This window comes from Camellia sinensis, chromosome 10 (genome assembly GCF_055761805.1).
Source record: "Camellia sinensis isolate YWXY chromosome 10, ASM5576180v1, whole genome shotgun sequence".
Lineage (NCBI taxonomy): Eukaryota > Viridiplantae > Streptophyta > Magnoliopsida > Ericales > Theaceae > Camellia > Camellia sinensis.
Window position 1 is genome coordinate 149,472,637 of NC_138970.1, and position 26,913 is coordinate 149,499,549.

The 26,913-nt window shown below is 34.8% G+C and overlaps 1 protein-coding gene across 3 annotated transcripts in view; it reads left to right on the forward strand.

Moving 5' to 3' along the window:
* Positions 1-11,435: 11,435 nt before the first annotated feature.
* Positions 11,436-26,913, forward strand: part of LOC114275426 (zinc finger protein BRUTUS) — a 29,959-nt gene continuing 14,481 nt past the window's right edge. For all 3 annotated transcript variants that reach the window (XR_014342732.1, XM_082892591.1, XM_082892592.1), the window contains exons 1-7: positions 11,436-12,132; positions 21,054-21,263; positions 22,931-23,125; positions 23,211-23,575; positions 24,000-24,225; positions 25,352-25,520; positions 25,647-26,870. Coding sequence is in view for 2 of the 3 variants with exons in the window: in XM_082892591.1 (XP_082748717.1) it covers positions 11,854-12,132; positions 21,054-21,263; positions 22,931-23,125; positions 23,211-23,575; positions 24,000-24,225; positions 25,352-25,520; positions 25,647-26,870 (2,668 nt within the window). In the remaining variant the exon portion in view is untranslated. The remainder of the gene's footprint in view (positions 12,133-21,053; positions 21,264-22,930; positions 23,126-23,210; positions 23,576-23,999; positions 24,226-25,351; positions 25,521-25,646; positions 26,871-26,913) is intronic.

Genomic DNA, 26,913 nt, shown 5'->3' on the forward strand with positions numbered 1-26,913 from the left:
TTGTATTTCATTGTCTTTAGTGAACTCTTTTTTTTTCTTCATATTTTAGTAAATTCTTTATTTTATTTTATATATAGATGCATATAAGCTAAATATACTTAAAAATTAAAATATTTGTGAAGAAAATTAAAAAGAATTTAATAAATAAAAAAATATGAAAATGTACTAATTCTTGTTTTTTTTTTTTTTGTATATATTGAATTTTAAAAGATTTTTTTTACAAATTTTATATTTTTAAGTGTATATAAATTAAGTGAATTTAAAAAGTCAAAAATATTAATTTTTTTTTTTTAAAAAAAACAAACATAAAAACTAGTTTTACAGATTGTGAAACCAAATCCAAGTGGTCTTGTCCAAATGAGGCAGCTTACCAGTTAATGAACGAGAACCGTCATTTTTGAGTGATTATTTTATAATTTTGGAACATTACTTTACACTATTTATTATTTTATATTTTTTATTATTTTTTAAATGTTAATAAAAAATATTCAATCCTATATTTGCAATTAATAAATATTAAATTGAAGGATCATATTAGTTTGTTGAGAATCGCCAAGTAGTTGTTCATCATGGTCTGGAATCAATGAGCAAATGTGGTGGGGATGGAAGCTCCAAGACCTAAGGAAACCAATGAACTCGTGAGGCCACGGATATACCACATGCCCACCTATCATTTGCCACACCCCTTATGTCGCTTGCTTGCGTTCTCACCCTGCCTTCCCCACTCCTATTAACTTTTACACATGCATCCAAATTTCCGGCCTAATTAAATTTACTTTGGTTAAATTACACCATTAATTTTTGTAATTTTAAGTGGTGTTTTTAAAAAAACTAATAAAAAATTGAAAAAAAATCAACTATAAAATAGTGGGACCAAAATCAACCAAAATGCCAATTTTGTCCCTCGTTATTCTTTTAACAATTTTTTTTAAAAAAATATAGAAAATTAAAAAAATTAGTCTAAGGTCCCTTTTCCACTTTTAATAATGGAAGAGATTCACAATGTTATTTTATGATGTCTAAGGTCCTTCAACCCTAAACCTATATATCATAGAGAAATTTAAAAAGAAACGAAAGGGCTTCAAAAACTTGGTCTCTCTCTTCTCACTCTCGGCTCTCTCTCTCTCTCTCTCTCTCTCTCTCCTACATCAATGGCAGCTGGGTTGGTATCCAACGGCGATTTCTTCGCTGCAAAGTCTTCGGCCATTAACCAGCCGTGTTGCCTTTGTTTACAGCGACGTTCAAAGTCGTCTATGGCCTCCTAGCTTCGTCGGTGGTGACCCCAACTCTTTCATCTGCTTCGTCCTTCAAACCATGTAAGTCATGCCCACTTGTATCAGATGGGAATGAGCAACGCTCAAATTTGCAATCCCTCTCCAACAATTCTTTCTCAAGAAAGCATAGAAGTAATTTATGACTAGCTTCTTAAGGAACCATGAATCCTTTCTTGCCCTAATGTCGCCGTGACTAGCTCTTTCTCAAAACTCTGCTCTGCGTCAGAACCCATTGGATTTGTGGGTGGCTCTGGCTTTACCTCCCCTAAAGTGCTTGCTTTTAAGATGGGTTTGTTTGTGTCGTCATAGTCAAACAGGAGGGGAACACCAAGTGAGTACACACTACCATTGGAAGCAATGAGAACTCTAGTAGTGTTCTCATCTTCAGAATCTGAATCATCATCTCCATCACTCTCTGGAGTTGCTCACTGCCATAGCCATGGTGTTCATAGGTAATTTTGTTTTTTTCTCTGGTTTGAGTGAATTTCTCTGGGTTTGGAGAAGGGAAATTTCTCTAGAGAGAAGGGAAGGCCAGAGAAATTTCTCTGGAAATAAGGAAAGATCAGAGAAATTTCCAAATTTGGTTACTTGAAATTGTGGATTGAAATTGAATGTGCGATTTGATCACAGTGGGAGAATGTGATTTGGCCAGAGAAAATCAACAAATTTCTCTGGCCATCACACAAAGAAAATTAGCACAGAAAAGTAACAGACACAATTTTCTCTAGTTTGGTTAAAACATAGAGAAAATTATGAGTAAATCAGAGAATATTAGTCAAATACACAGAGAAATTTATGAACAAATCACAGAGTTATTTGTGAGCAAATTAGAGAAAATTCAACCTTAGAGAAATTTCAAAACATAGAAAATCAAAAAAATTGAACAAACCAGAGAATTTTCAAATTTCTCTGGTTTGAAATTTCTCTGGATGAAAATTTCTCTGGATCGAAATTTCTCTGGATCGATTTGAGGGACCTTAGACATTATAAAAATATTGAATGTCATTTATGCTATAAAATTTTAATATCAGGGACCCTAAAAAAAATCCCCCTAGAAAAAGAAAAGAAAAAAAAAAGGTTCGACTATTTGCCCTCTCCTGCTCCACTTTCTCTCTTTGATTCTCTCTCTTTTTGCAGCACTAAAGCATAGCCTTCCAGCGCTACTCAATTGGTGTCCCTTCCTTCGCCACGCTTCAATCTCCATTGTGGCTCTCTAATGCTGCTTTGATGAGACCCTCGAGCTCAGGTCCGTGCCATACATTTCTAGGCCCACCCCGACTCGAGGCTTGACCAAAGGCTTGACTTGAGGCCCAACAATCACCTACAAAGCAAAAAATAAATAAATAAGTTGGTGAAAAAAAAAAGAGTCAAGCCAAGCCTAAGCTCAAGCCCATGCTCATGCTTGAAAACTGACCCAAATACCCTATGGGGTTGGGCCTAGATTTTTGGAAACTAGGCCTGCACGGTCCGATTTTGGCTGGAACCTGAGCATACCTGGATTGGGCTGACTTGAGCCTGAGACCAATCGAACCAAATTTACATCCCTACTCCCAGCATCCCATAGCATGAACCTGCAGCGTCATGCCTTCAACTGCAACTCACGACAATGTTGTCACCCATCATTGTAAACCCTAAACATCTTTCCTCACTCTCCTTTCTTCTTCTATCTCTATCTCTCTCAGATTCCCAACTACTCTCGACTCTTAGCCTTATCGATTAGCCATCTCCGAACCATCATACAAAAAAACCTCAAAATCCTTAATTGGCGGTTATGATCCGATGAGGAGGTGCTAGCACCGATAGTTGAGATCTGATAAGAAAAAGACAACAACGATGTTCACGAACTGGAGAGGATGCGAGATCAGCGGCAATCGTGATTGCAAGGAATTGAGGCAACGTAGATTGTCACAATCGAAAGATGATATTCACATAATCATAAATATACAATAAAATCAATAAACATAAGAAATATATTAGACAAATACAAAGGATATGTAACCAACGAGAGTAGTTTGATTGGCTATTACTCTTATTACTCACTAGGAGGTCAATAATTCGAATATTCCCACTTATGTATGAAATCAAATACAAAATTAAAAATCTAACTATGTAATGAGATGCATGAACTCTTTTTTAAACAAGCCTAGTCTATTGGGTTTTATTTATTTATTTGTTTAAGGGAAGAAAAGGAAGACGGTTAGGATTTTCTTAAATCCTCAACATCTATGTACATCAAGCACTACAGAAGATCTGAACCCTACCATGACTAGGCACACGTGATCCAATGTGGCATGGGTACATCAAAAAATTGCTCTTGGTTACCCGTTGTCTACTTCCTCGCCACGCAGCCAGCCAACTTTGAAATGTCCCCACCTTCGTTTCACAAACCTAATTCACTAGGAAAATGATTTATTTACAATTTTTTTAATAAAAAAAATTCACATTAAAAATTTAAAACAATTATAATTCATTTAATCAATATTTATTTTTAAAACAGTGGGATTTAAAATACATTGAGCCCACAAGTTGATATGACATTGGAAAAGGGATAATTTATATTGATCTTTCTTGAAATTTATAAAAAAAAAAAAATTACATTGAGCTCACAAGTTTATCATAGTTATATTAGATTGTCTTAAGATTTTAATTCACATAATATTCACTCTCTTTTCATCTATAATTCACTAGTCATACAGATTTAAAATGATTTTAGAAATATATAATTTATCTTTTTTTTTTTGTTCCTTTACACCATCTTTATTACTTTAATTGCTTTTGTTTTATTAAATGAGATACAATTCAATTATACCTAATTTATATAATTTATTGTATTTATCTTTGGGTTAATTACATCAAGACCTTCTCAATTATTTGTGAATTACTCACTCCTCTTATCTGTGAATCTGTACATTTTATCATCTTTAACCATAAAAATGTATTACTCTCACTTCTTTTTAAACCACCTTTAAAATGATTTGGGTGGCTGTTGTGCATTATGCGTAGTCGTTGTGTGGCTTTTTGGGTCATAATGTGCAACAACCACTATTGTGTGACTTTTGGGCCCATTTCAAGACTCATTTAGATGATCAAAACCATTTGTTTTTTAAAATATATTGAGTAGAATATACCTGAAACAAATAAAGTTGATCGGACAGTAGTAACATTTTTATCAAATCACTTTTATATCTAAAAAATGAATGGTAAATATAATTTGAAGTATAAAATGTGGATGATTTGAGGTTCGTTTGGAAAGTAGGTTGACTTTTTTGGGTTTTTGACTATTTTAGTTTGGAACTAAAAAGTCCATTTGGGTTGAATTTTTTTGACTTTTTTTATTTTTATGAGAGAAAAAGTGAATTAATTATGATTTGGCTCATTATTGATGCCTACTTTATTGATGCTTACTTTATGAGACAATTCTTATTCGCAATTTAATAGTTTTGGCTCATTATTTTTATGTTGTAACCTTCTCATTTAAGAGAATACAAAATTACTTAGACTCACCTCAACTTGCAGTTGGGTTCCACTTTAATTTCATTTTAAAATTACTGAAAAATCATTACTTTCCAACAAGTTACCGGAGCACTTTCTTCATCCAATAGTTGATTCAAAAGTCACAATTAACCATTAGTCATTATTACTAGTTACGGCCTTTGATCAACTGCTAAATGATAGTTGGATGAAGAAAGTGTTAAAAAGGATCCAGGTCCGCTTTCAATTAGAGGAATACACTTTATCAAGGTGTGTAAACAAAATACAAGTTTGATTGGTTCAAAACAATGAATTTCACAATTTTGAATAGGGCCATTACTTTTGAATATGAATCCTATAATTTTAGATCAATAAGATTTTGTATTTTGATCACATACTCTTAGAATGTGTGAACAAATTTAAATTCCAGATATTGCTTTTAAGATTAATATTGTCCTTTATGAGAGAAGTAAATTGTATTTTAAATCCTATTTTTCTTAATTTGATGAATGGATTTGTTTGTGTGCAGTGTGTAAAAATGCCCATGGATACATCCAAATGGTGATGGCTACTCTTGCATAACTCATTTAAAAAAAAAACAAAAAACAAAAACAAAACAAAACAAATTAGTTTGATAACAATAAACACTAAAATATTTCACTATACCATTTTTTTTATTAAGAAAATCACTCATTTTTTTATCTTTCATAAATAATTTTTCAATTTTATCTTTATTTTTTAAAAAATAATTTTTAGAGTTGTGTAGCCTAGATATGCATCTAAATGGTAAAAGATTGTATTCAATGAAGATAAAATAAAAATAAAAATAAAAAATAAGTAAAAAATGATATATAAGTTGTTGCCAAACTAGGCAAACTCAGGAGATTGTATTTAACATTATGAATTTTTTTTTTATTAATTTTTAAATTTAAGTTGTAGGTGGGTTTTCAAATATAGCCATGAAATTAAATATATTCAATTTTAAATGTTTAATTTTATTATTAAACATTTCAAATTTAAATATGTTTTCAAATTTTTATCTTATAGTTTTTTTTTTGGTTACGCAATGATTCGTTTATGATAATTATTTCATAATAAAAACATGCTAACGAGTCAATAATCTTAGATGATAGGGGGAAAGTGTGTTGAAATGTATTAAAATATTTTGAGATTGTAAACATTGTATTGAGATTCTAATTTTTTTTTTTGACCTTTTCTAAAAAGTAATGCTAAAGATCTATAAAAATTTTACTCCTAAATTATTCTTTTTGACGTTTTCTAAAGAGTAATGATAAAGATCTAAAAAAAATTTACTCCTAAATTTATTCACACTAATGGAGTTAGATCTTAATTGGTTATTTTTTAAACTAATCAACAACTGACGTGTAATGGTCTATGTTCTTGAATAAATTTATGAGTAATATTTTAAAAGTCTGATGTATTTTCATTTTCTTTTATTGTAGGCTGTCAATCCCCTTAATAAATATAAATAAAAAGAAAAAATGCTATAACAATCCTTAAGTTATTAAAATATGTATAAAAAAAATGTATAAAAAAATGTAGAAATATTTTGAAATATATGAAAACTGTATTGAAATTTAATATTTGGACAATATGCACTTCTTATTGACAACCCTTAGACGGTGATTATTCATTATTTCCGGATTATGGATATGTGGTACTCCATAAGGTTTTGATTGGTAGAGAGGGGTAAAGGTCCGCAATTTATGTTGGGAATAAGAAAATAACATGATGCTAAATAATTAATAATTGGCTTGGAATATAGCCACTTGCTATTCCGGGATTATTAAATAATTTTCCCACTTAGACTATCAACAGTGAGACTCATAAAAAAAATTAAACACAAAATCTGTATGGGACTAGATAATTATCAGATTTGTACCAAATATTAAACTAAAAAACTGTATGAATATAATTTATTATTATTGTGAAATATCATCTCACATTATTTTTGATTTGTAAATTATTATATTTTAATCATATATAATATTTTAGACACTTTTGATATTTTAAAAACAGTTTTTGAGTTTATTATTTTTGTATTTCATTGTCTTTAGTGAACTTTTTTCATAATTTAGTCAATTTTTATTTTTATTTTTTATAGATGCATATAAGCTAAATATACTTAAAAAGTAAAATATTCGTGAAGAAAATTAAAAAGAATTTAATAAATAAAAAAATGAAAATGTACTAATTCTTGTATTTTTTTGTATATATTGAATTTTCAAAAGATTTTTTTCACAAATTTTATATTTTTTAGTGTATCTAAATTAAGTGAATTTAAAAAGTTTTTTTTTAAAAAAAAAAAAACATAAAAACTATTTTTAAAAATTATGAAACCAAATCCAAGTGATCTTATCCAAATGATGCAGCCTACCAATTAACGAACGAGAACGTCATTTTTAAGAGATTATTTAGTGATTTTGGAATATTACTTACACTATTTATTATTTTATATATATATATTTTATTTTTTAAATTGTTAATAAAAAGTACTTAATCCCATATTTTCAATTAATAATATTAAATTGAAGGATCACATTAATTTGTTGAGAATCACCAAATAGTTGTTCATCATGGTCTGGAATCAATGAGCAAATGTGGTGGGGATGGAAGCTCCAAGACCTAAGGAAACCAATGAACTCGTGAGACCACGGATATAGCACATGCCCACCTGTCATTTGCCACACCCCTTGTGTCCGTTGCTTGCGTTCTCACCCTGCCTTCCCTACTCCTATTAACTTTTACACATGCATCCAGATTTCCGGCCTAATTAAATTAACTTTTTGGTTAAATTAAACCGTTAATTTTTGCAATTTTAAGTGGTGTTTTGTTTTTAAAAAAATTGAAAATAAATCAAGTATAAAATAGTGGGACCAAAATCAACCAATATGCCAATTTTGCCCCTCGTTATTCTTTTAACAATTTTTATAAACAAATATAGAAAATAAAATAATTGAAAATTTTTTTTGTGACTATTTGCCCTCTCTTGCCCCACTTCCTCTCTCTGATTCTCTCTATTTCTGCAGCACTAAAGCATAGCCTTCCAGCGCTACTCCATTGGCACCCCTTCTTTCGACATGCTTTAATCTCCATTGTGGCTCTCCGATGCTACTTCGATGATACTCTCGAGCTCGGGTCTGTGCTATACATTTCTAGGCCCGATCGAGCTCGAGGCTTGACCAAAAGCTTGACTCGAGGCCCAACGATCACCTACAACAACAAAATAAAAAAAAATGGTGAAAAAGCAAAGTCAAGTCAAGCCAAGCCAAACCCAAGCCCAAGCTCTGGCCCATGCCCATGCCCGAAAATGACCTGAATACCCATGGGTTTGGGCCTAGATTTTTGGAAACTAGGTCGGCCCAATCCGATTTTGGCTGGAACTTGAGCATGAGCAGGCATGGATTGGGCTGACTTGAGCCTGAGACTAGTTGGATCGAATTTACATCCCTACTCCTAGCATCCCCTAGCATGAACCTGCCGCATCATGACTTCAATTGTAGCTCACTACGATGTTGTCACCCACCATTGTAAACCCTAAACATCTTTCCTCACTCTCTTTTCTTTTCTTCTCCTATCTCTACCTCTCTCAAATTTAAATGAGTAATGCTAGAGACCCCAAATATTCTACCAAAAGTTTTACCAAGTGTCTCACATGGGTGTAAGACCTACACAATGTGGGTCCCATGTGGGTCCCACACCCATGTGAGACATTTGGTAAAACTTTTAGTAGAATTTTTGGGACCTCTAGCATTTTTGAATTCAAATTCCTAACTACTCTCAACTCTTAGCCTTATCACTCAGCCATCTTCGAACCAGCATTCAAAAATACCTCAAAACCCTTAATTGGCGGTTATGATTCGATGAGGAGGTGCTAGCATCAACCGGCAATATCTGATGAGAAGAAGACAACAATGAAGTTCATGAACTGAAGAGGATGCAAGCTCAGCGACAGTCGTAATTGCAAGGAAATGAGGCAGCGTAGACGGTCGCAATCCAAAGTTGCTATTCACATAATCATAAATATACAATAAAATTAATAACCATAAGAAATGTATTAGACAAATACAAAGGATGTGTAACCAATGAGAGTAATTTGATTGGCCATAACTCTTATTGCTCACTAGGAGGTCAATGATTCGAATATTCCCATCTACATATGAAATCAAATACAAAAGATACGTCGATAGACAAAATTAAACATCTAACTAACTATGTAATAAGATGCAAAATTAAAAGGAAATGTCCCCACTTTTGTTTCACAAGCCTAATTCACTAGGAAAATGATTTATTTACAATTTTTCAATAAAAAAAAATTCATATTAAAAATTATGTAATTAATTTTTTTTAAAAACAATCAAAATTCATTTAATCAATATTTATTTTTGAAACAGTGGGACTCAAAATACATTGAACCACCACCGAGGGGCCAGCTGGGTTGGTAAGGAGGTTTGCTCCCTTCCATACGGACCTGGTTTCGAATCCCCTAGCTGCTCAAGTGGGAGTCCGCTGGTTAAGGTGGCGCGGCTAGCTCCCCCCAGTTTGGCTTGTAGAGTCGGCTCCACTGGGGCCGGCTTTGGGGGTGTTCTGGGCATCAAAAAAAAAAAAAAAAAAAAAAATACATTGAACCCGCAAGTTGATATGACATTAGAAAAAGGATAATTTATATTGATTTTTCTTGAAATTTAAAAAAAGGGACTACATTGAGCTCACAAGTTTATCACAGTTATATTAGATTGCCTTAAGATTTTAATTCATATAATATTCACTCTCTTTTTATCTATAATTCATTAGTCATATGGATCTAAAAATAATTTTAGAAATATATAATTTGTCTTATTTATTCTTATTTCTTTATACCATCTGTATTAATTTAATTGCTTTAGTTTTATTAACAGATACAATTCAATTATACCTAATTTATATAATTTATTGTATTTTTCTTTGGATTAATTACATCAAGACTTTCTCAATTATTTGTGAATAACTCACTCCTCTCATCTATGAATCTGTAAATTTTATCATCTTTAATCATAAAAATGTATTACTCTCATTTCTTTTTAAACCACCTTTAAAATAATTTGGGTGACTGTTGTGCATTATGTGCAACCGCCATTGTTGTGTGGCTTTTGGGTCATAATGTGCAACAACCCCTATTGTGCGATTTTTGGGCGTATTTCGAGACTCATTCAGATGATCAAAATCATTTACTTTTTAAAATATATTAAGTAAAATATACCTGTAAAAAAATCTAATTTGACTGAATATCAGGATTACTTTTATCAAATCACTTTTGTATATAAAAAATGAATGGTGAGTATAATTTGAAGTATAAAATGTGGATGATTTTGATGTTTCATTTGGAAAGTGGGTTGATTTTTTTCGTCTGGGGTTAGAAAGTTCGTTTGGATTGGATTTTTTTTGTTTTTTTTTTACTTTTGTAATAGAAAAATTGATTTATGATTTTGATGTGATATTTTATCTCATTAACTTTTTAACCTATTTTGTCTTTTTTAGACAAATTAGTTCCCAATCTCAAAAAAAATAAAATAAAAATAAAATAATGCCAAACGGGGGCTGAATCATTTAAATGGGTCCAAAAGGCAAGACAATAGTCACCTCAAACTTTCTCTAAAAGAGATGTTTTTTTTTTATGATTTTTATAATTAAGGAAATGTATTATTTCAACATTTTTAGACCACTTTTTATAAGATGGTGTATTTGTACGAATTGTCTTTTTTTAAAATTTATTTATATAATTGATGGGGTTAATATTACATATGTAATTTGAGTGGGCTTAATCTAAACAATTTGATTTTTTTTCAGTATTTGGACAATATATTTTGAATTTGTTACCCGCTTGAATACAAATCTATAAGTTCAAATTAAATTTAAGCCGAACTTGAGTAAACACATTAAAACTCAATATACACAAATTATTAGTTGTTAGATAGTGTTAAAATAATTTGCATCACTACATCATATTCATTATATATTATGTATACATAGAGCACAATACAAAATCTTACTATTTTTTATTCTTGCTAAAATATGATAAAAACTACTATTGTCGCCCTCAATTCTCATATCTTTTCTCTCCATATTTCTTCCTTACAGTAATTATTATTTTTGATGTTATTAATGATTTTACAACTAAAAAAAAAAAAAGAAAGAAGAAAGAGAAATTAATAGGGTAATTTTAACAAATTAATCAACTTAAAAAAAATAATGTTAAGGATAATTCAGACAATTTGAACATAACTCAGTTGGAGTTAAACAAACAATCTGGGGTTGAAAATTGAGTTTGAGCAAGTCTAGGCAGCTCTTAGTAGAATTTGGGCTGAGTTTGAAAATTCTCTCAACACCCAACCAAATCAGTCCGAGTTACATTCCTAGCCAATATAAACAGATTCATAAATAAAAAATGAAATAGTATTCGCTAATAGTTAAGGGATATAAGTGTAATTAATCATTTTTTTAAAAAATTTCAAAACTAATTAATGTATTGGTTTAGGAATAGACTATTTAATTAATTTTTTAAATTTTTGATTAAAACATGAAGTGAAAAAAATAATATATTGGGATGAAGTAAAAAAAAAAAATATATTGGGAAAAAGTGAAAAAATAGAGAAAAAATAATTTTTTTTTTATATATTTTTAACTTTCTAATTTTTTTTAATGCTTTTTTAATTTTTTTACTTTTTAATAATTATTGTAAATTTTATCCTAGGATTTTCCTCATCGACTCGCACTCAACAACTTTGCTCGTGCCTGGTCCGCTCTTTCGTTTAGATTCATATAGAGAGAGAAAACCGAGAACAAAGAGGGAGCCAGAGAAAAAAAAAAGAAAGAAAAAAAGAAGCAAAGAAAAAGTGTGCTTTTTGCTACGTCCATTGTCTCTGAAAAGCAAGAGACACATAGAGAACTGTATGTAGAGAGAGAGAGAGAGAGAGAGAGAGAGAGGACAGAGGAGAGAGGAGAGAGAGAGAGATGAAATCTGGCGAATTCGGAGTCATTTAGGCGTTGTGAAGTCTGAATCTACAACCACAATCTGATCCTCTCTCTTTTTCGAGCATTTTGATATATAATGGCGACACCATTGACGGGTCTTCAGCACATAGCATTAATGGCGGGTCCTGTGAACCAGGTCGATCAGTCCAACAAGTCCTGTGCCAATAACTCGTCTCTTAGGTCGCCAATTTTGATTTTTTTGTTCTTCCACAAAGCCATTCGGACGGAGCTCGATGGCCTCCACCGCGCCGCCATGGCCTTTGTCTCCGATCAGGAGGGTGACTTGAATCCTCTGTTGGAACAGTATCACTTCTTTCGGTCAATCTATAAGCACCACTGCAATGCAGAGGACGAGGTTTGTTTACAAATTAATTGAGAAAATTTTGAAATTTGGACATACCTAGGTCTTGATTTTGAGTTTTATGGTGTTAAAAGGTTAATTGTTCCTTCTATTACTTTAATGCTGTGTTTAGTTTGTGTTTGGTTGGTGGATTGGAGTAGGGATTTGGCAAGAGAAATGAAATAGGCAGGTAATATGTGAATAAAATATATTTATATTTCATCTAATTTCACACTCTTTTTCTCTTTTTTTTTTTCCAAATCAGTCTCCAAATCTCCTAACCATAACCAAAAACACAGTGTAAAGCAATTGAATTTGGCTTCTGTTTATTTGTTTAATCTGATTATTCTGAGGAATTTAAGGGATTTATGTCGTGTTTGGTTGAGGGATTTTGGAATGGATTTGGAAATAGAAAGAGAAAAGGGAGGTGGAATAAGAATAAAATATTCTTACATTTCACTTACATTTTCCCTTTCTCTTCCAAAATCTCCCAACCAAACACAGCGTTAGGGTTTTATAAGTCATTGTATTCGTGTTTTTTTATTTCATCTTCTATGCTTGATTATAGAACCTTATATGTGCTGTAAATTAATTTTCTGTGGAGAAGTTTGCATTGGCATGGTGGTGATTGTTAAATTAAAGTGTAATTCTAATTGTGAGCAGGGTTCAAGAGTTGAATCTTTCTTGCATGTGAGTGTCTCATGTTCTTCCTAATGTGTTTGGCGACATTTCTGGGTTTACTTTGATAGCTTGGTAGGGGAAGAGTAACATAGTATTGGACAGAATGTTGACAAGTTAGTTCGTGTGCATTGTTGTGTGTGCATAAAATAGTCAGAATGCACCTACGTGTGGTTTAATCTGCAAATTTTGATCACTTTAGTGCTTGCCATGTGTTTCGCCTTGCTTGAAAAAAATGTAGATACTTAAATAGCTGGAGTTGGTGTCTTGTTCCTCAGTTGCTGAGGTTAACACAATGATCAGCGCATGAATTTGTTAAAACCTATCACCTACTTCACCCACTAAACCTAACCCACTACACCACTACCACCTCACCTACTCCACTAAACCTAACCCACTACACCACTACCACCTCACCTACTCCACTAAACCCACTACACCACTACCACCTCCACTTCACCTACTCCACCTACCACCTACTACCACCTACTCTTCTATATATAGGAATCATTGTAGCATTCAATAATTAAACAATTACAAACATCAATCAATAATACAATTCTCTTTTTCTCTTTATACATTAAATTTCTACATGGTATCAGAGCAAGGTTAAACACTTAGTATTTTTCGCTTCACCGGCGGGCGGCAACCTCGCCTTGGCCGTCCGCCGGACCTCAACCTAATCTGCTAAAATTTTTCTACACATACCTTGAAATTTCCTTTCTGAGTGCACTACTGTTCAGTCGCCGGAGACCACCACCGCTTGCACGTCGATGTCCCTTTGCCAAAGCTCCGTCGCGACACCGGCCTTCCTTGCGTCTGGTCTCAATCCCCTGCTATTCCAAGCCACAAAAAAGGGCATGACTTTTGAGGGCTCGATATCTATATCCATGTATATCTTTTGGGCAGTCTATATACACACTCATATAGTGTCTTCTACACCGGTAACATGGTACAAGGGCCCAACCCTTCTTGATGCCCTCGACATGATTACAGAGCCCAAGAGGCCATCAGACAAGCCTCTTCGTCTCCCACTTCAGGATGTCTACAAGATTGGCGGTATTGGTAATTTGGCCCACTTTTTTGATCAACACCAGCATATAGTTTCAAAGAGATAACTATATTATATAATTTTTTCTATTTTAAAATATTTTTTCACCGTCCAAACCTTTTTTTTTTATCTTATATATATAAAAAATTGGATGGAACTCACGTGGGTGCTACTTTTTCTTTTTCTTCTTTCCACAGCCCAACTTTTCCTTGAACCTCAATTTTTTATTATTAAAAATAAAAAAAATTAAAAAAAAAAATAAAAAAGTTCATTCCATCTAATTTTTCTGCTCAGTCTTGTACCTTCAAGCCATTCGGATTTGCACAATACACTCATTTTATTTCTATCGGGATTTCGCCCTGATCACAATTTTACACCCAAAAAAAAAAAAAACAACAACAAACCCAAACAACCACATCCACAGGCGGGATTTTTCTTCTCTACTCTGCCGCCGGTCTCTTCTTCTTGCCTCCGTCCTGAGCGGCCCTTGCCGGTGCTGCCTCCGTGTTTTCTACGCCGCCCAGCACGTTCACTCCCCCATACTCCTCCACTGCAGCATATGGCGGACCTCCAAATCGGAACATCACGGTGGCCTTCCGCTTCAGCTCCTTATTTTCCGCCTTTAGCACACTTATCTCTGCTCGCGCATCCTTATACATGCGCTGGAGCAGAGCCAGTTGGGCGTTTAACTGCTGCACCTCATTTGTCCTACTCTGCAGCCGGTGCGACAAGTTTGTGACCGCAGTCATGGTTTCCACACATGACTTCAATGTATACTGATTGGCCTCAATATCCGTTTGCACTGCCATTTTTTGCTCCACCGACCGCATCGGAAAGTTCAACGGAGCAAAACCAGAGGTGTTTGGTTGAGGTTCACGGGCCACCGCACCTGTTATCTCTCCTGTTGACTCGTTGAGGTCGGGAAAGAGAGTGAGCAGACCACGGGAAGATGAGGCCATGTTCTGGGTAGCTGAACGGGAAGAAGAGGCCATGTTTTTTGGGTTGCTGAGTGTTTCCGAGAAGGGTTGGATACAGAGTATTTACAGATTGTTTCAGAATGACAAGTTCAGAGGTTTCAGTCTGGTTTGGTTTCCTCCGCCTCCGCATTGGTTTATATTGACACTGACGACGCGGCCGACACGCCGCTCTGTCGCTCACGTGCCTCGCCGCGTCTCCGGCTCACCTTTTGATGGCTCGACGCTTTCTGTTGGGCACGACTTTTGATGAAGTGGGCGCGCCTTTTGAGGGCGCAACTTTTGATGGCACGCCTTTTTATGGATTGAGCACGCATTTTGATGGCACGTTTTTTTATGGATTGGGCACGCCTTTTGATGGCACGCCTTTTTGAAAAATTAGGCACACCTTTTGAGGGTGCGACTTTTTAAGGGTCCGACAAGACTCTGTAAACTGTCCCGACATTGATTCCGGTTAGCTCCTTCATGGGTCCGACAAGACTCTGTAAACTGTCCCGACATTGATTCCGGTTAGCTCCTTCATGGGTCCGACAAGACTCTGTAAACTGTCCCTACATTGATTCCGGTTAGCTCCTTTATGGGTCCGACAAGACTCTGTAAACTGTCCCGACATTGATTTCGGTTAGTTTCTACAAGGGTCCAGCAAGACTCCGTAAACTGTCTTCTACAACGGTCCGACATGACCCCATAAACTGTCTTCTACATCGGTCCGACACGAGCCAGTGTCTTCTACATCGGTCTTCTACAACGGTCTGACACGACCATACAGTGTCTCATATCCTCTTTTATTTTTTATGTATTTTCTTGTTTTGTTACTCTCTCCAAACTCAAGTTGGTTAGTTCCTATCCCCCTTGAGTTTGCGGGGGGCTGTTAAAATCTATCACCTACTTCACCCACTAAACCTAACCCACTACACCACTACCACCTCACCTACTCCACTAAACCTAACCCACTACACCACTACCACCTCACCTACTGCACTAAACCCACTACACCACTACCACCTCCACTTCACCTACTCCACCTACCACCTACTACCACCTACTCTTCTATATATAGGAATCATTGTAGCATTCAATAATTAAACAATTACAAACATCAATCAATAATACAATTCTCTTTTTCTCTTTATACATTAAATTTCTACAAATTGCTAGGATGCATATAATAAAATTGGAATGTGTCCGTGAATTTTATTAATTAGGACAATGCAATCTGTTTAATCTGCACCAGCCATCTTGTCACATTGATGATTGTCATATGTAACATTTGGAGTTGGTGTCACATCCTTGTTTCCTGACATTAACACTTGATGTTTGACGTGGTAGTTGCTTGTATTCTTGCAACTTCATGTTGTATTTATTTATTTTTACTTTATGTACTTCCATTGCTTGATAAGGGGATAAAGTTAATTACTTTCAGTTTTATTTGCTAATTATTTATTTTTCAGTTCTCATTTATGCAGTTTGGTATAGAGTTGAACTACTATGTTGCAGTGATACATATCACTGATCATTGACTAGGGTTTCAAGAATGAAGCTGTTCATAATCTGTTAGGGCGTAGCTTGCTAAGTTGTTTGTTCAAGCTAGTTTTCACAATAAACAAATCAGTGGCAATCTTTATTTTGAAGCTCCTTTATCATGCAAGCAGCACATGAGCAAAGCCCAAGCTAAGCTTAGTCTAATTTGTGAACCTCAAAACCTGTGAACTAGTGAATTTCAATTTGGTTCTACTAGATGTGGAGCCGAGGGGGTTGGTAGGGACCCAATTGTTCAGGCATTAAAGCATCCGGATCTCCCTATTTATTAGTAATCATGACTCTTTTCTTCCTCCCTCTTTTATTTTGGACTTCTTAGATTAGGAAACTCTTAAATATTCATTCAACTGGTCAATATGTTCAAAAATTTGTCAAGATCAAATAATCTCTAAAGCTTGACTAGTTTTTTTAAGTAAGAATTTCATCATTACTTTCTCCTACTGTTTAGATAAAACCATGGACTTTAATACCCTTATGAAGTCCCCTTATAACGACTAAAAGTGATTATAGGTTAATGGACACAGACACGAACAACACAATGTATGATGATTTCCAAAAAAATTTAAGTCATGGGTACATGACCCTTTATGTGTTTGTGCTTCTAAGGTGGTGTGGTAATACCACCAGACCAAATATAATGAGTAGTGGAGTCTTGAGCTAAGCCTTGGCTAAACCTTGAAAATTTTAATTGTTTTTAATCTACAACAAGAAAATTTTATTGAATATGAAAGAGGAGTATAAATTACAAATACATTCCCTGCGGTTTACTGAAAATAAATTTGACTCCCTTAGGTTCTGGAAATTGCATCTCACGTCTTGAGGTTTAAATCACATAACAAATACTCCCTTTCGTTAGTCAACAGATTGGTCAACTAACTGGTTTTGGTGATGTAATCAGTTTTATTTTCTAAAAAACATATTTTACCCTCAACATACTGCATCTCTTTCTTTGTGAAACCCAAGACCAATGGCACAATCCCTCTCTCCCTATTATTCCTTTCCCTTCCTTCATCTTCATCGTTACAACTCTTAACTAACTTAGATGGCATATTTGAAATTCTCTCTCTTTGAGAAATTATCTCTATATTTTTCTTTGATTTTGGGGTTCAATGGTAGATCTGAGGTGGGGGAGGGTGGAGAAAGGGTTGGTGTGGCAAAAGAGGGTATGGGAGTGGTGGATGTGGCGAGTGAGGGTAGGGACATGGTGTTGTTTAGCAAGGAAGGGGTTGGGGGTGGTGAGGGAGGGTAGAAGAGGGTGTGGGATTGGATGACTGGGTGTGAGGTTGGTGGGTGACTTTGGTGCCTAGTTCGATGGCATTGGCGATGGTGTTCTATGACCAATTGGTGTAGCCTTGTTCTCCACCACAATCACTATAGCCTTGATTTTTCTATTACTTATTAATTGTTATCATCTTAGATTGCTTTTGAAATAATTACGGGTATTCAAAGACTTATGATATCCCAGTGTTTTAAAAGGCGTGCTTAGGCAAATGCCTAAGCGCGAGGCGCAACCTTGCACTTCAAATAGGTTGAGGCGAGACGCAATATGTAAGGCGTAACAAATGCGCTGAGGGGAGGGCTTTTTTTCGAGGCGCGAGGCGCTCGTTTCATGGGTTTTACTTATTTTTCTACTCCAACTGTTGATTAAATGCTTTTTTTTGTGGGCATACCCACAAGGAATCAAAATTCTTCAATATAAAATGACCAAATGTGGTCAAAAGAGAGCAGAAAGTGATTAAAAAAAATCCTAGGTCGAGAAGATTAAAAAAAGCAATCAGAAAGTAAGAAGATGACACGATTTTGACTTCTTCTTTTGCTTCTTCTCTTATCTTCTCTTCTCTTCTCTTCCTTTCGATGGGTTCTCTTGGTTGGGTTATCTCTCTGCCTCTCTGTTTTTCTTCCTTTATTTTTCTTCTCTTATTCTTTTCTTCTTCTCTTCTTCAATGGGTTCTCTTCATGGGTCTGTCTCTGTTTTTTCTTTCCTTATTTTTCTTCTCTTCTTCTTTTCTTATTTTATTCTTCCCTTCTTTTTTTTCTTCTCTTGCTCCTTCGCTAGGTTATCTCTCTGTTTTTTCTTCTTTGTTATGCTTGTGAAACTTGCTTTATGATTTTTGGAATTCTATATATATTTGTTACGTTGAAAAGTTTGCCTATTTTATAATTTTGCTTTTCTTCTACTACTTGCGCCTCGCGCTTAGGCTATAGGAGACCTTATCGCCTCGGTGCGCCTAGAGCCTTTAAAACACTGTGATATCCTATTAAAATTGTGGTGGTTTACTGTGTTCCTATCTAAATGGTGTCTAGGGATGTATGGATAAGGGTTTGGGTTTGGGTTTGGGTTTGGGAGAGAAGGGTTTGAGGATAGTAAGATAATTTTGGTTTTTGGTATGAGAGGGTAGTTATGCTGTTTTGATTTTGTGTTAACCCTGTTAAAAGGGTATTTGTAATTTTTCAAACCGAAAGGGGCAGTTTGTGTTTTTGTTAAACCTTAAGGGGTGTGTTTGTAATTTACCCAAAAGAGAAAGACACAACAAAATTCAAGGAGGACCAGAGGTCTTCCAAAAAGAGAAAATAAATAAATAAATAAATTACATACAACTCTCAAATCCCTAAATATAAAAAACAGAGGAACCCTTTAAGAAGAGTTGTCACTTAAGCCTAAAAAGGAAGACAAATAACATATCTCATCCTATAACCTTTTAGCATCTTCAAATTTATCTTAAAATATTTTTGCATTTTTCTCCAGTCAAATTACCCAAAGCACAACTACCAATTGCATAACCCTAAAGAACTCAGGCTCTCTTGTTTGAGCCCAAACCATTATAATCAATGAAAAGAATCCAAGCACAGGAAGCTAATATCAAGTTATCCTCTGCCAACCTACCATACTGCCACAGCTATAGGGCAATGTAAAATCAGATGATCAATCGTCTCCTCATTCATCTTAATGCCATAACGCTAATTGCTAAGAGATCCATTTGAAGAACATGGTGACTAATTGAAGTAGCAAGCCTCTAACAATGGGCGGCTGATACTTTAACTGAGATAATGAAAAATCATTTCAACTTGTTAGTTGGAAGTTTGGACGGTTCTCGAAAAAAGATAGTGAAAAAAATAAATAAATATCCCAAGAGTCAAGACAAAGAGATAAACCAAAATTTTCCCTCTCTTTGGCATTTCTTCTTTTAGATTGATACATCTGTCCACTTCAATGTGTCATACAATGTTGATTAGAATTTTTAGATTGTCTTTTTTATTCTTAAAATTTTATAATAGCAACATGATGATAATCAAACTTTACCTTTTTAAGTCTTGAAATTTATTCAAATAAAATCTTATTATTAAAAAAAAAATTATAGCATTCCGCTGTCTAAAACATATTCAGAAGTTACTGTAGTTTATTATTATTTTTTTAAAAAATGTTTGGTTTGTATGATAGGAGTGCGAGTTCATTATTTATTTATTTTTGATGGTGTGTTGTTTAGGACAACTTTATTGAATGCACAAATTCCATTTGATTGACTACATAATATCAAAGGCAAACTCTTATTATTTGTCCATTTCAGTTCCATTTGAATATCAATACTAATTCCATCCTTGATCATCATGTTCAAATCCTTTCAGGTTATATCCATATCTATTTATCTAAAATGAGCTACTTGATTGATATCTTAGAATTGAGTTTGTATTTTGTAATATTGTTAATATATAATTGGACAGGATTTTTTCTCCTCCTTCGTGGATTCACACAGCAAGCATCATGTGTTCATGTAGGTCCCATCTTCTCCAAAAAAAATGGTGGTCTCATTATTTTCAGAATATAGTGAGTCCTACATGTGCACATGGTGTTTGATTCTGTGCATTGACTTGGTTCTGCTCTTGGGTTCAATGCCTGTTTGTTACTGACTATATTGTAAGATCAAATTTTTTTTTTTTTCCCTGTGAAATATGGCATAAAATTGGAGTAATGAAGGCATACAATTTGCATACTGGCGTCATACTTGTCATTGATCATCCCTTTTTCTTGACATATATGTTCTTAGGATAAATATTTTTTTGCATCTACGAGGATATGGCAAAGGGTCACAATTAAATAAAGATCTTTAAATAAAAAAAATTGAGAAAATATTTCCTTGTTAATTAAGCCGAATTACTAGCTTTGAGTGTAGTGAGTACTTGCTGGGCTTAGCTTGAATAAAGGTTGCCTAGCTTAAGCCAAGCATAAGACACTGTTCTGCCGAGCTGGGCTTTACATACTCGTACTTGCTAAGCTCAGTGATTCTTTAGCCCAAACAATTAGTTTTTTCTAATAATTGGTTTACCTTGATAAATGATCACTGCTTTAATATGCCTGCATCAGTGTATTGTCTAGTAGTGGTAGTACTTAATTTACCACAATGTGTGACATTGTTTTGCACTCTTTACAATGTTTAAAGGCTTCATAGTTAAAGTCCGAAGTATGTCTTGTATTTTGTGATATGAAATAATGCCTAAGAATGGAAATGTGGAGAGTATCTATTTTTACGACTCCGCTCCAAAAACAAATAATGTTTTCTTGAAATATGTATAATCTGCTGTGCCAATCTTTGGATCAAAACAGTTACCTTGTAGATTTGTAGTCAAAGCTGATGTTTTCCTGCAAATCTTTAGAAGTGTATGGAATTAGTTAATGGTATGTTCTTTTGGAACCACAGGTCATCTTTCCAGCTCTTGATATACGTGTGAAGAATGTGGCACAAACTTACTCCCTTGAGCATGAGGGAGAAAGTGTTCTTTTTGATCAGTTGTTTGCGCTCCTGAATTCAAATATGCAAAATGAAGAAAGCTATAGGAGAGAACTAGCCTGTTGTACCGGAGCTCTTCAAACATCTATTAGTCAGCACATGTCCAAGGAAGAGGAACAGGTAATCTTTCGTTTCATCCTGTGATGATCGTCTTCCATTTTGTTTGTGATAGTATTAACTCATGCTTGGCATCTTTGATGCTTAACATATCAAATATCATTTTGTTGCAAGTGTAAGTATAATACAGTGGGAATTGTGCTAGAATTAGTTCTTCTATACATTCACTAGCAAACATTTTTCACAGTTTTGCTATGGTGTATTTGAGAAGTCTAATGATATTTCAGTAAATTAATTTTGTGGTTGTCTAGTTCATTCTGGTTTTCTTAACTAACAGAGAATTGCTATGGTGTTTTCAACCAATGATAGAGCATCGCTAATAAGGCATGATATTAGTTCCCTTGAAGGGTTTTGGAGAATGCTCTATGAATTTGCATCCAAGGTTGTTAAAATCGGGATCCTAAGTAGGATCGGTGAGAGGGTCTGGTGGATCGGATCGTAGGATCGGATCGAGGATCGTAAGATCCTACTTTCTATTAAAAAAAAAGATAAAAATAAAAATAAAAATGATACATATTAAAAATAAGGTGAAAAATCATAAAATCTACGATCCTACTTGCGATCCTACCTATGATCCTATACGATCCTACACGATCCCATGCGATCCTACCCGATCCTACTTGCGACCCTGTTATAACATCGATCCTACAATGATCTGGATCGTTTTGGCAAAGTAGGATCGTTGGATCGTACGATCCGGATCGGGATTTTAATAATCATGTTTGCATCATTATTTGATTGAAGGTGACTCCACCAACCCCACGTTTGTGGTGGGTTATGTCAATGGATGAAATCTCACTCCTTGGTTGGTAGGGTATTCATCTAATGGGAGAGAGAACTGATTTTTCTATGCTCTATGAGAGTTGGATTCTGTATTCAGCTAACAAAAGAGCTGCTTTTTTGGCTAAATGAGTGACTACTGTATCAACTCTTAGGTGCCGTTATTTTATAATTTATTGTCATTTTTGGTAAGAACAAGGGGTCATTATTTTTGTTCCCAAGGTTCTGTCGAAGGTTGGTTGGTTGTGCTACTTGGGTTTAGGTCCACAAAGCCTTCTGTAACTAGACGTATTTTGTAGCTATCCTCCTTAGTAATGTTTAGAATGATTCTTCATTGTTCTTATCTTTCCAAACTCCTCTTTGTTACCTAATTATATTCGTTTTGGTTTCTTACTGAAAGCAGAAGACTAAATTAAATATTGGAGGAAGTGAACAGATTCCTATGTGACTTAGAAAATGAAAAAGTTTCCTACATAATGCTGTGCTGGAAACTTCTACAGGGATGTTTCATCTTCTATATTATGAATTTATCTATGAATATGGATCACACTGAATATTATGTGCTTATTCGTCCATGTTAAATGAATTGTTCTCTGTTGACAATTCACTTAAACAAAATGGGGCATCATATATTCGAAGGTAAAAACATAATCAAAACATTTTAAGGCTTTTGGCCGAATTGGTGCTTGTGCAGGGTAGTTGTTGAGTTACTGACATCCAACAACCAAACCAAGAAAAAAGTGGAAATGAATGGATTAAATAGAATAAAGCACATTATAGGCATGGACTATACTATAATCATGTATCTTGTAGTATTTTATTTTTATTTTTTTTATCATTGGCACATAGTTCAAAATTCCCAATTAAGTGAATAATTTTGGATTTGGCAGGTCTTCCCTCTGCTTATTGAGAAGTTTTCATTTGAAGAGCAGGCATCATTAGTATGGCAGTTTCTGTGCAGCATTCCTGTAAGTATGATGGCAGAGTTCCTCCCATGGCTTTCTTCTTCTATTTCATCTGATGAATGCCAGGATATGCGCAAGTGCTTGAGCAAAATAATCCCAGCAGAGAAGCTTCTTCAACAGGTGAGGGTCTTTCTAATGTCACCATGTGCTTCGAAAGTCTTTGTCAAATATTATTTTGTCTGATGTTATTTTCTCTGTATTTAAGGTTATATTCACCTGGATGGATGGGGTGAAAACTAATGACAAACATAAGAGTTGTGAAGGTTCCAAGGACCAAAGTTCTCCAGACTCTGATGCTATCACCTTAAATAGTTCAGCAATGAAAGCACATTGTGCCTGTGAATCTTCCAGGACTGGTAAAAGAAAATGTGTGGAGCCAAATTGCAATCTTGAGGAGTCCACTCTGTCTCGTCCAGTAGATGAAATATTGCATTGGCATAAGGCTATAAAAAGAGAATTGAATGATATAGCTGAAGCAGCCAGGAGGATACAATTGGCTGGAGATTTTTCGGATTTATCTGCATTCAATAAGAGGCTGCAATTTATTGCAGAAGTTTGTATCTTTCACAGGTATGGTTTATGTTAATATTTTCCCATTTGATGTTCCTTTTTCAGCATCAATAATTTTTGTTTTTTAAATACAATGATTACCATGCTTACATATTGCATTAGTTGGAATATGCGCGGCTTTCTCATATAGGAATTGATATCCTTATTGAAGCCTGTGCCCTAATATATGAAGAATGGCCTGCCTTTTTTATTTTTATTTTTTGGTCTGTGAAGAATGATCTGCTTCATGAAGACCAAAAGTTGGATATTTTAATCCCATCCTCCTTTTTGAAACCATCACGATTTTGTTTTTGGCATTTGTTTTGTCCATGAAACAGCAAGGACTAGCAATTGTAAAAAAAATGCATGAAATCACAATGGCATTGGCTCCCTTATGTGCCCTTGCATTTTTTGTAACAAGTTTCTCTTTTCACTGGGACTGCAGTGTCGCTGAGGACAAAGTTATATTTCCTGCTTTAGATGCAGAACTCTGCTTTGCCCAGGAGCATGCAGAAGAAGAAAGTCAATTTGACAAGTTTAGATGTTTGATAGAAAGTATTGAAAGTGCTGGAGCCAACTCATCTTCTGCCGAATTTTATTCCAAGCTGTGCTCACATGCTGATCACATAATGGACACCATACAGAAGCACTTCCATAATGAGGAAGTTCAGGTGAGGATGTTATTTATGCGATATGCAATTAGTTTCTCTGTTACATGGACTCGCTGGTTTAGGGCAGAGTACCTATCTCGACACGACACGACACGACACGACACGGGTGCGGGTGTGAGATATGTGTCGGATTCGGCATGGGTTTCTCGGACATGGCTGACATGAGAGGAGAAAGAAGAAGGGTTGTTGAGAGAAACTTACAGTGGACTAGTGGTAGCAGGAGGGAGAAGATCTATGTCGATTTGTGTCGTCTCGTCTTCGTCTTCATCTGTGTCAATCTCCTCTTCTCTCTCTCTCTCTTCTCTTCTTTATCATCTCCTCGCCGTTTTCTTCTTCGTCTTCCTCTTCATCTCCCTCTTCCTCTTCTCTCTCTCTCTCTCTCTCTCTCTCTTGTCGATTTGTGTTCTCTATCTCTCTCCCTCCCGTTTTGAATATATAATAAATAATATAATTTGTTATATAATAATAAATCTAATTAAATCATATATAATATAAAAAAATCTAATAAAATTTATAAAATAAATCATTCAGTTTTTATTTTTTATTTATTTTAACATATTTTATTATTCCTTATTTGTTATATTTTTTTATTTATAATAAATATATATCAATTAAAAATAAAAAGATAAATTACATAAATAAATTAAAAATATTATCAATAAAAATAATACATAAGATAAAAATAATAAATATATTTAGAAATAACGATTTAACTCATCTTTATATAATAAATATATTTAAAAAATAACTATTTAGCATATCCCCGTACCCGTATCTAAATTTGGATCCATATCCACGTATCTTCAATTTTTACTTTTGAAGTATCTAACCCCTAGATACGCATTTGCACCCAATGCCCACACCCGAGTCCGTGTAATATAGATTAGTTTTACAATCTTTCCTAAAAAGTTAGTGTAAGAGTTGAGTGATTGCTAGATGGCATATGGAAGCAAGCTCAGCTTGCATAGGGGCAGGGAGATGTGCATTTTCTGTTTTCGTCAGTTCCTTGAATCTAATCTGTGTGAAATGCTGCCTCAGTTTGTCATTGTTTTTGGGGTACAACAACAATTTGAAACTTGCAGTTAAGCACCACTTGCTGTCCTTAAAAGACATCTTACATTTGTAGGTTCTTCCACTAGCGCGAAAGCATTTTAGCCCCAAACGCCAGCGGGAACTTCTGTACCAAAGCTTATGTGTGATGCCATTGAGGCTGATAGAGTGTGTCTTACCCTGGTTGGTTGGATCACTTAGTGAAGAAGAAGCAAGGTCTTTCCTTCACAATATGCAGATGGCAGGTTTGATTTATTTCCTTCTTCTGCTTCTGTTAAATCTATTATCGCTTATTGACAATAGGTAATAGGTAGGTCAACAGGTGTGTGATCCTTTTGCTCATTTCTAACCATGCATGGTATCTGATGCAGCTCCAGCATCGGACACTGCACTGGTTACACTTTTTTCAGGTTGGGCATGCAAAGGTCGTCCAACAGATGTTTGTTTGTCTTCCAGTGCAATTGGTTGTTGTCCTGCAAAAGTTCTAACTGAAACCAAAGAAAATTTTCATAAACCATCTCGTCCTTGCACCTTGTCCACTGAGGAAAATCTTGCATTTGTTGTGCCAGATGATCACAGAAGGCCATTCAAGCGTGGGAATTCAATGTCATGGGAAGAAAGTGATGCTTGTAATCCTTCTGGAACTGCAAATATGCAAATATTATCTTGTGGTAATCAGTCATGTTGTGTTCCTGGGTTAGGAGTGAATACCAATAATCTGGGAATGAGTTCCCTTGCTGCTGCAAAATCTTTGCGTTCCTTGTCATTTGGTCCTTCTGCTCCTTCCCTTAACTCCAGTCTTTTCAACTGGGAAACTGATATAAGCCTGACTCACAGTGGCTATGCAACTCGACCCATTGATAACATATTTAAATTTCATAAAGCTATCCGCAAAGATTTGGAGTATCTGGATGTTGAATCTGGAAAACTTCGTGATTGTGATGAAACTTTATTCAGGCAGTTTAGTGGTAGATTTCGCTTGTTATGGGGCTTATATAGGGCTCATAGTAATGCAGAGGATGACATAGTGTTCCCAGCATTAGAATCAAAAGAAACTCTTCATAATGTTAGCCACTCTTACACTTTAGACCATAAGCAAGAAGAAGAACTATTTGAAGATATTTCGTCTGCACTTTCTGAGCTTGCTCAGCTTCATGAAAAATTGAAGCATGCAAATTTGAGTGGAGATTCAAGTAGAGAGAACTTTGGTTCTTATGACGGTAATGAGTGTTTGGGAAAATACAATGAGCTTGCCACAAAGGTTCAAGGCATGTGCAAATCCATAAGAGTCACGTTGGATCAGCATGTTTTCCGTGAAGAACTTGAACTCTGGCCTTTATTTGATAGACATTTTTCTGTGGAGGAGCAGGACAAAATTGTTGGTCATATAATTGGTACCACTGGTGCAGAGGTGCTACAGTCAATGTTGCCCTGGGTAACATCTGCTCTTACTCAGGAGGAGCAGAATAAAATGATGGACACCTGGAAGCAGGCTACCAAAAACACAATGTTCAGTGAGTGGCTCAAGGAATGGTGGGAAGGAACTTCATCTGCATCTTCACAGATTGCAACATCAGAGAATAGTATATCACAAGGTTTGTGCCATGCTTTTGTTAGTACTGTTGATTGTGTACTTTT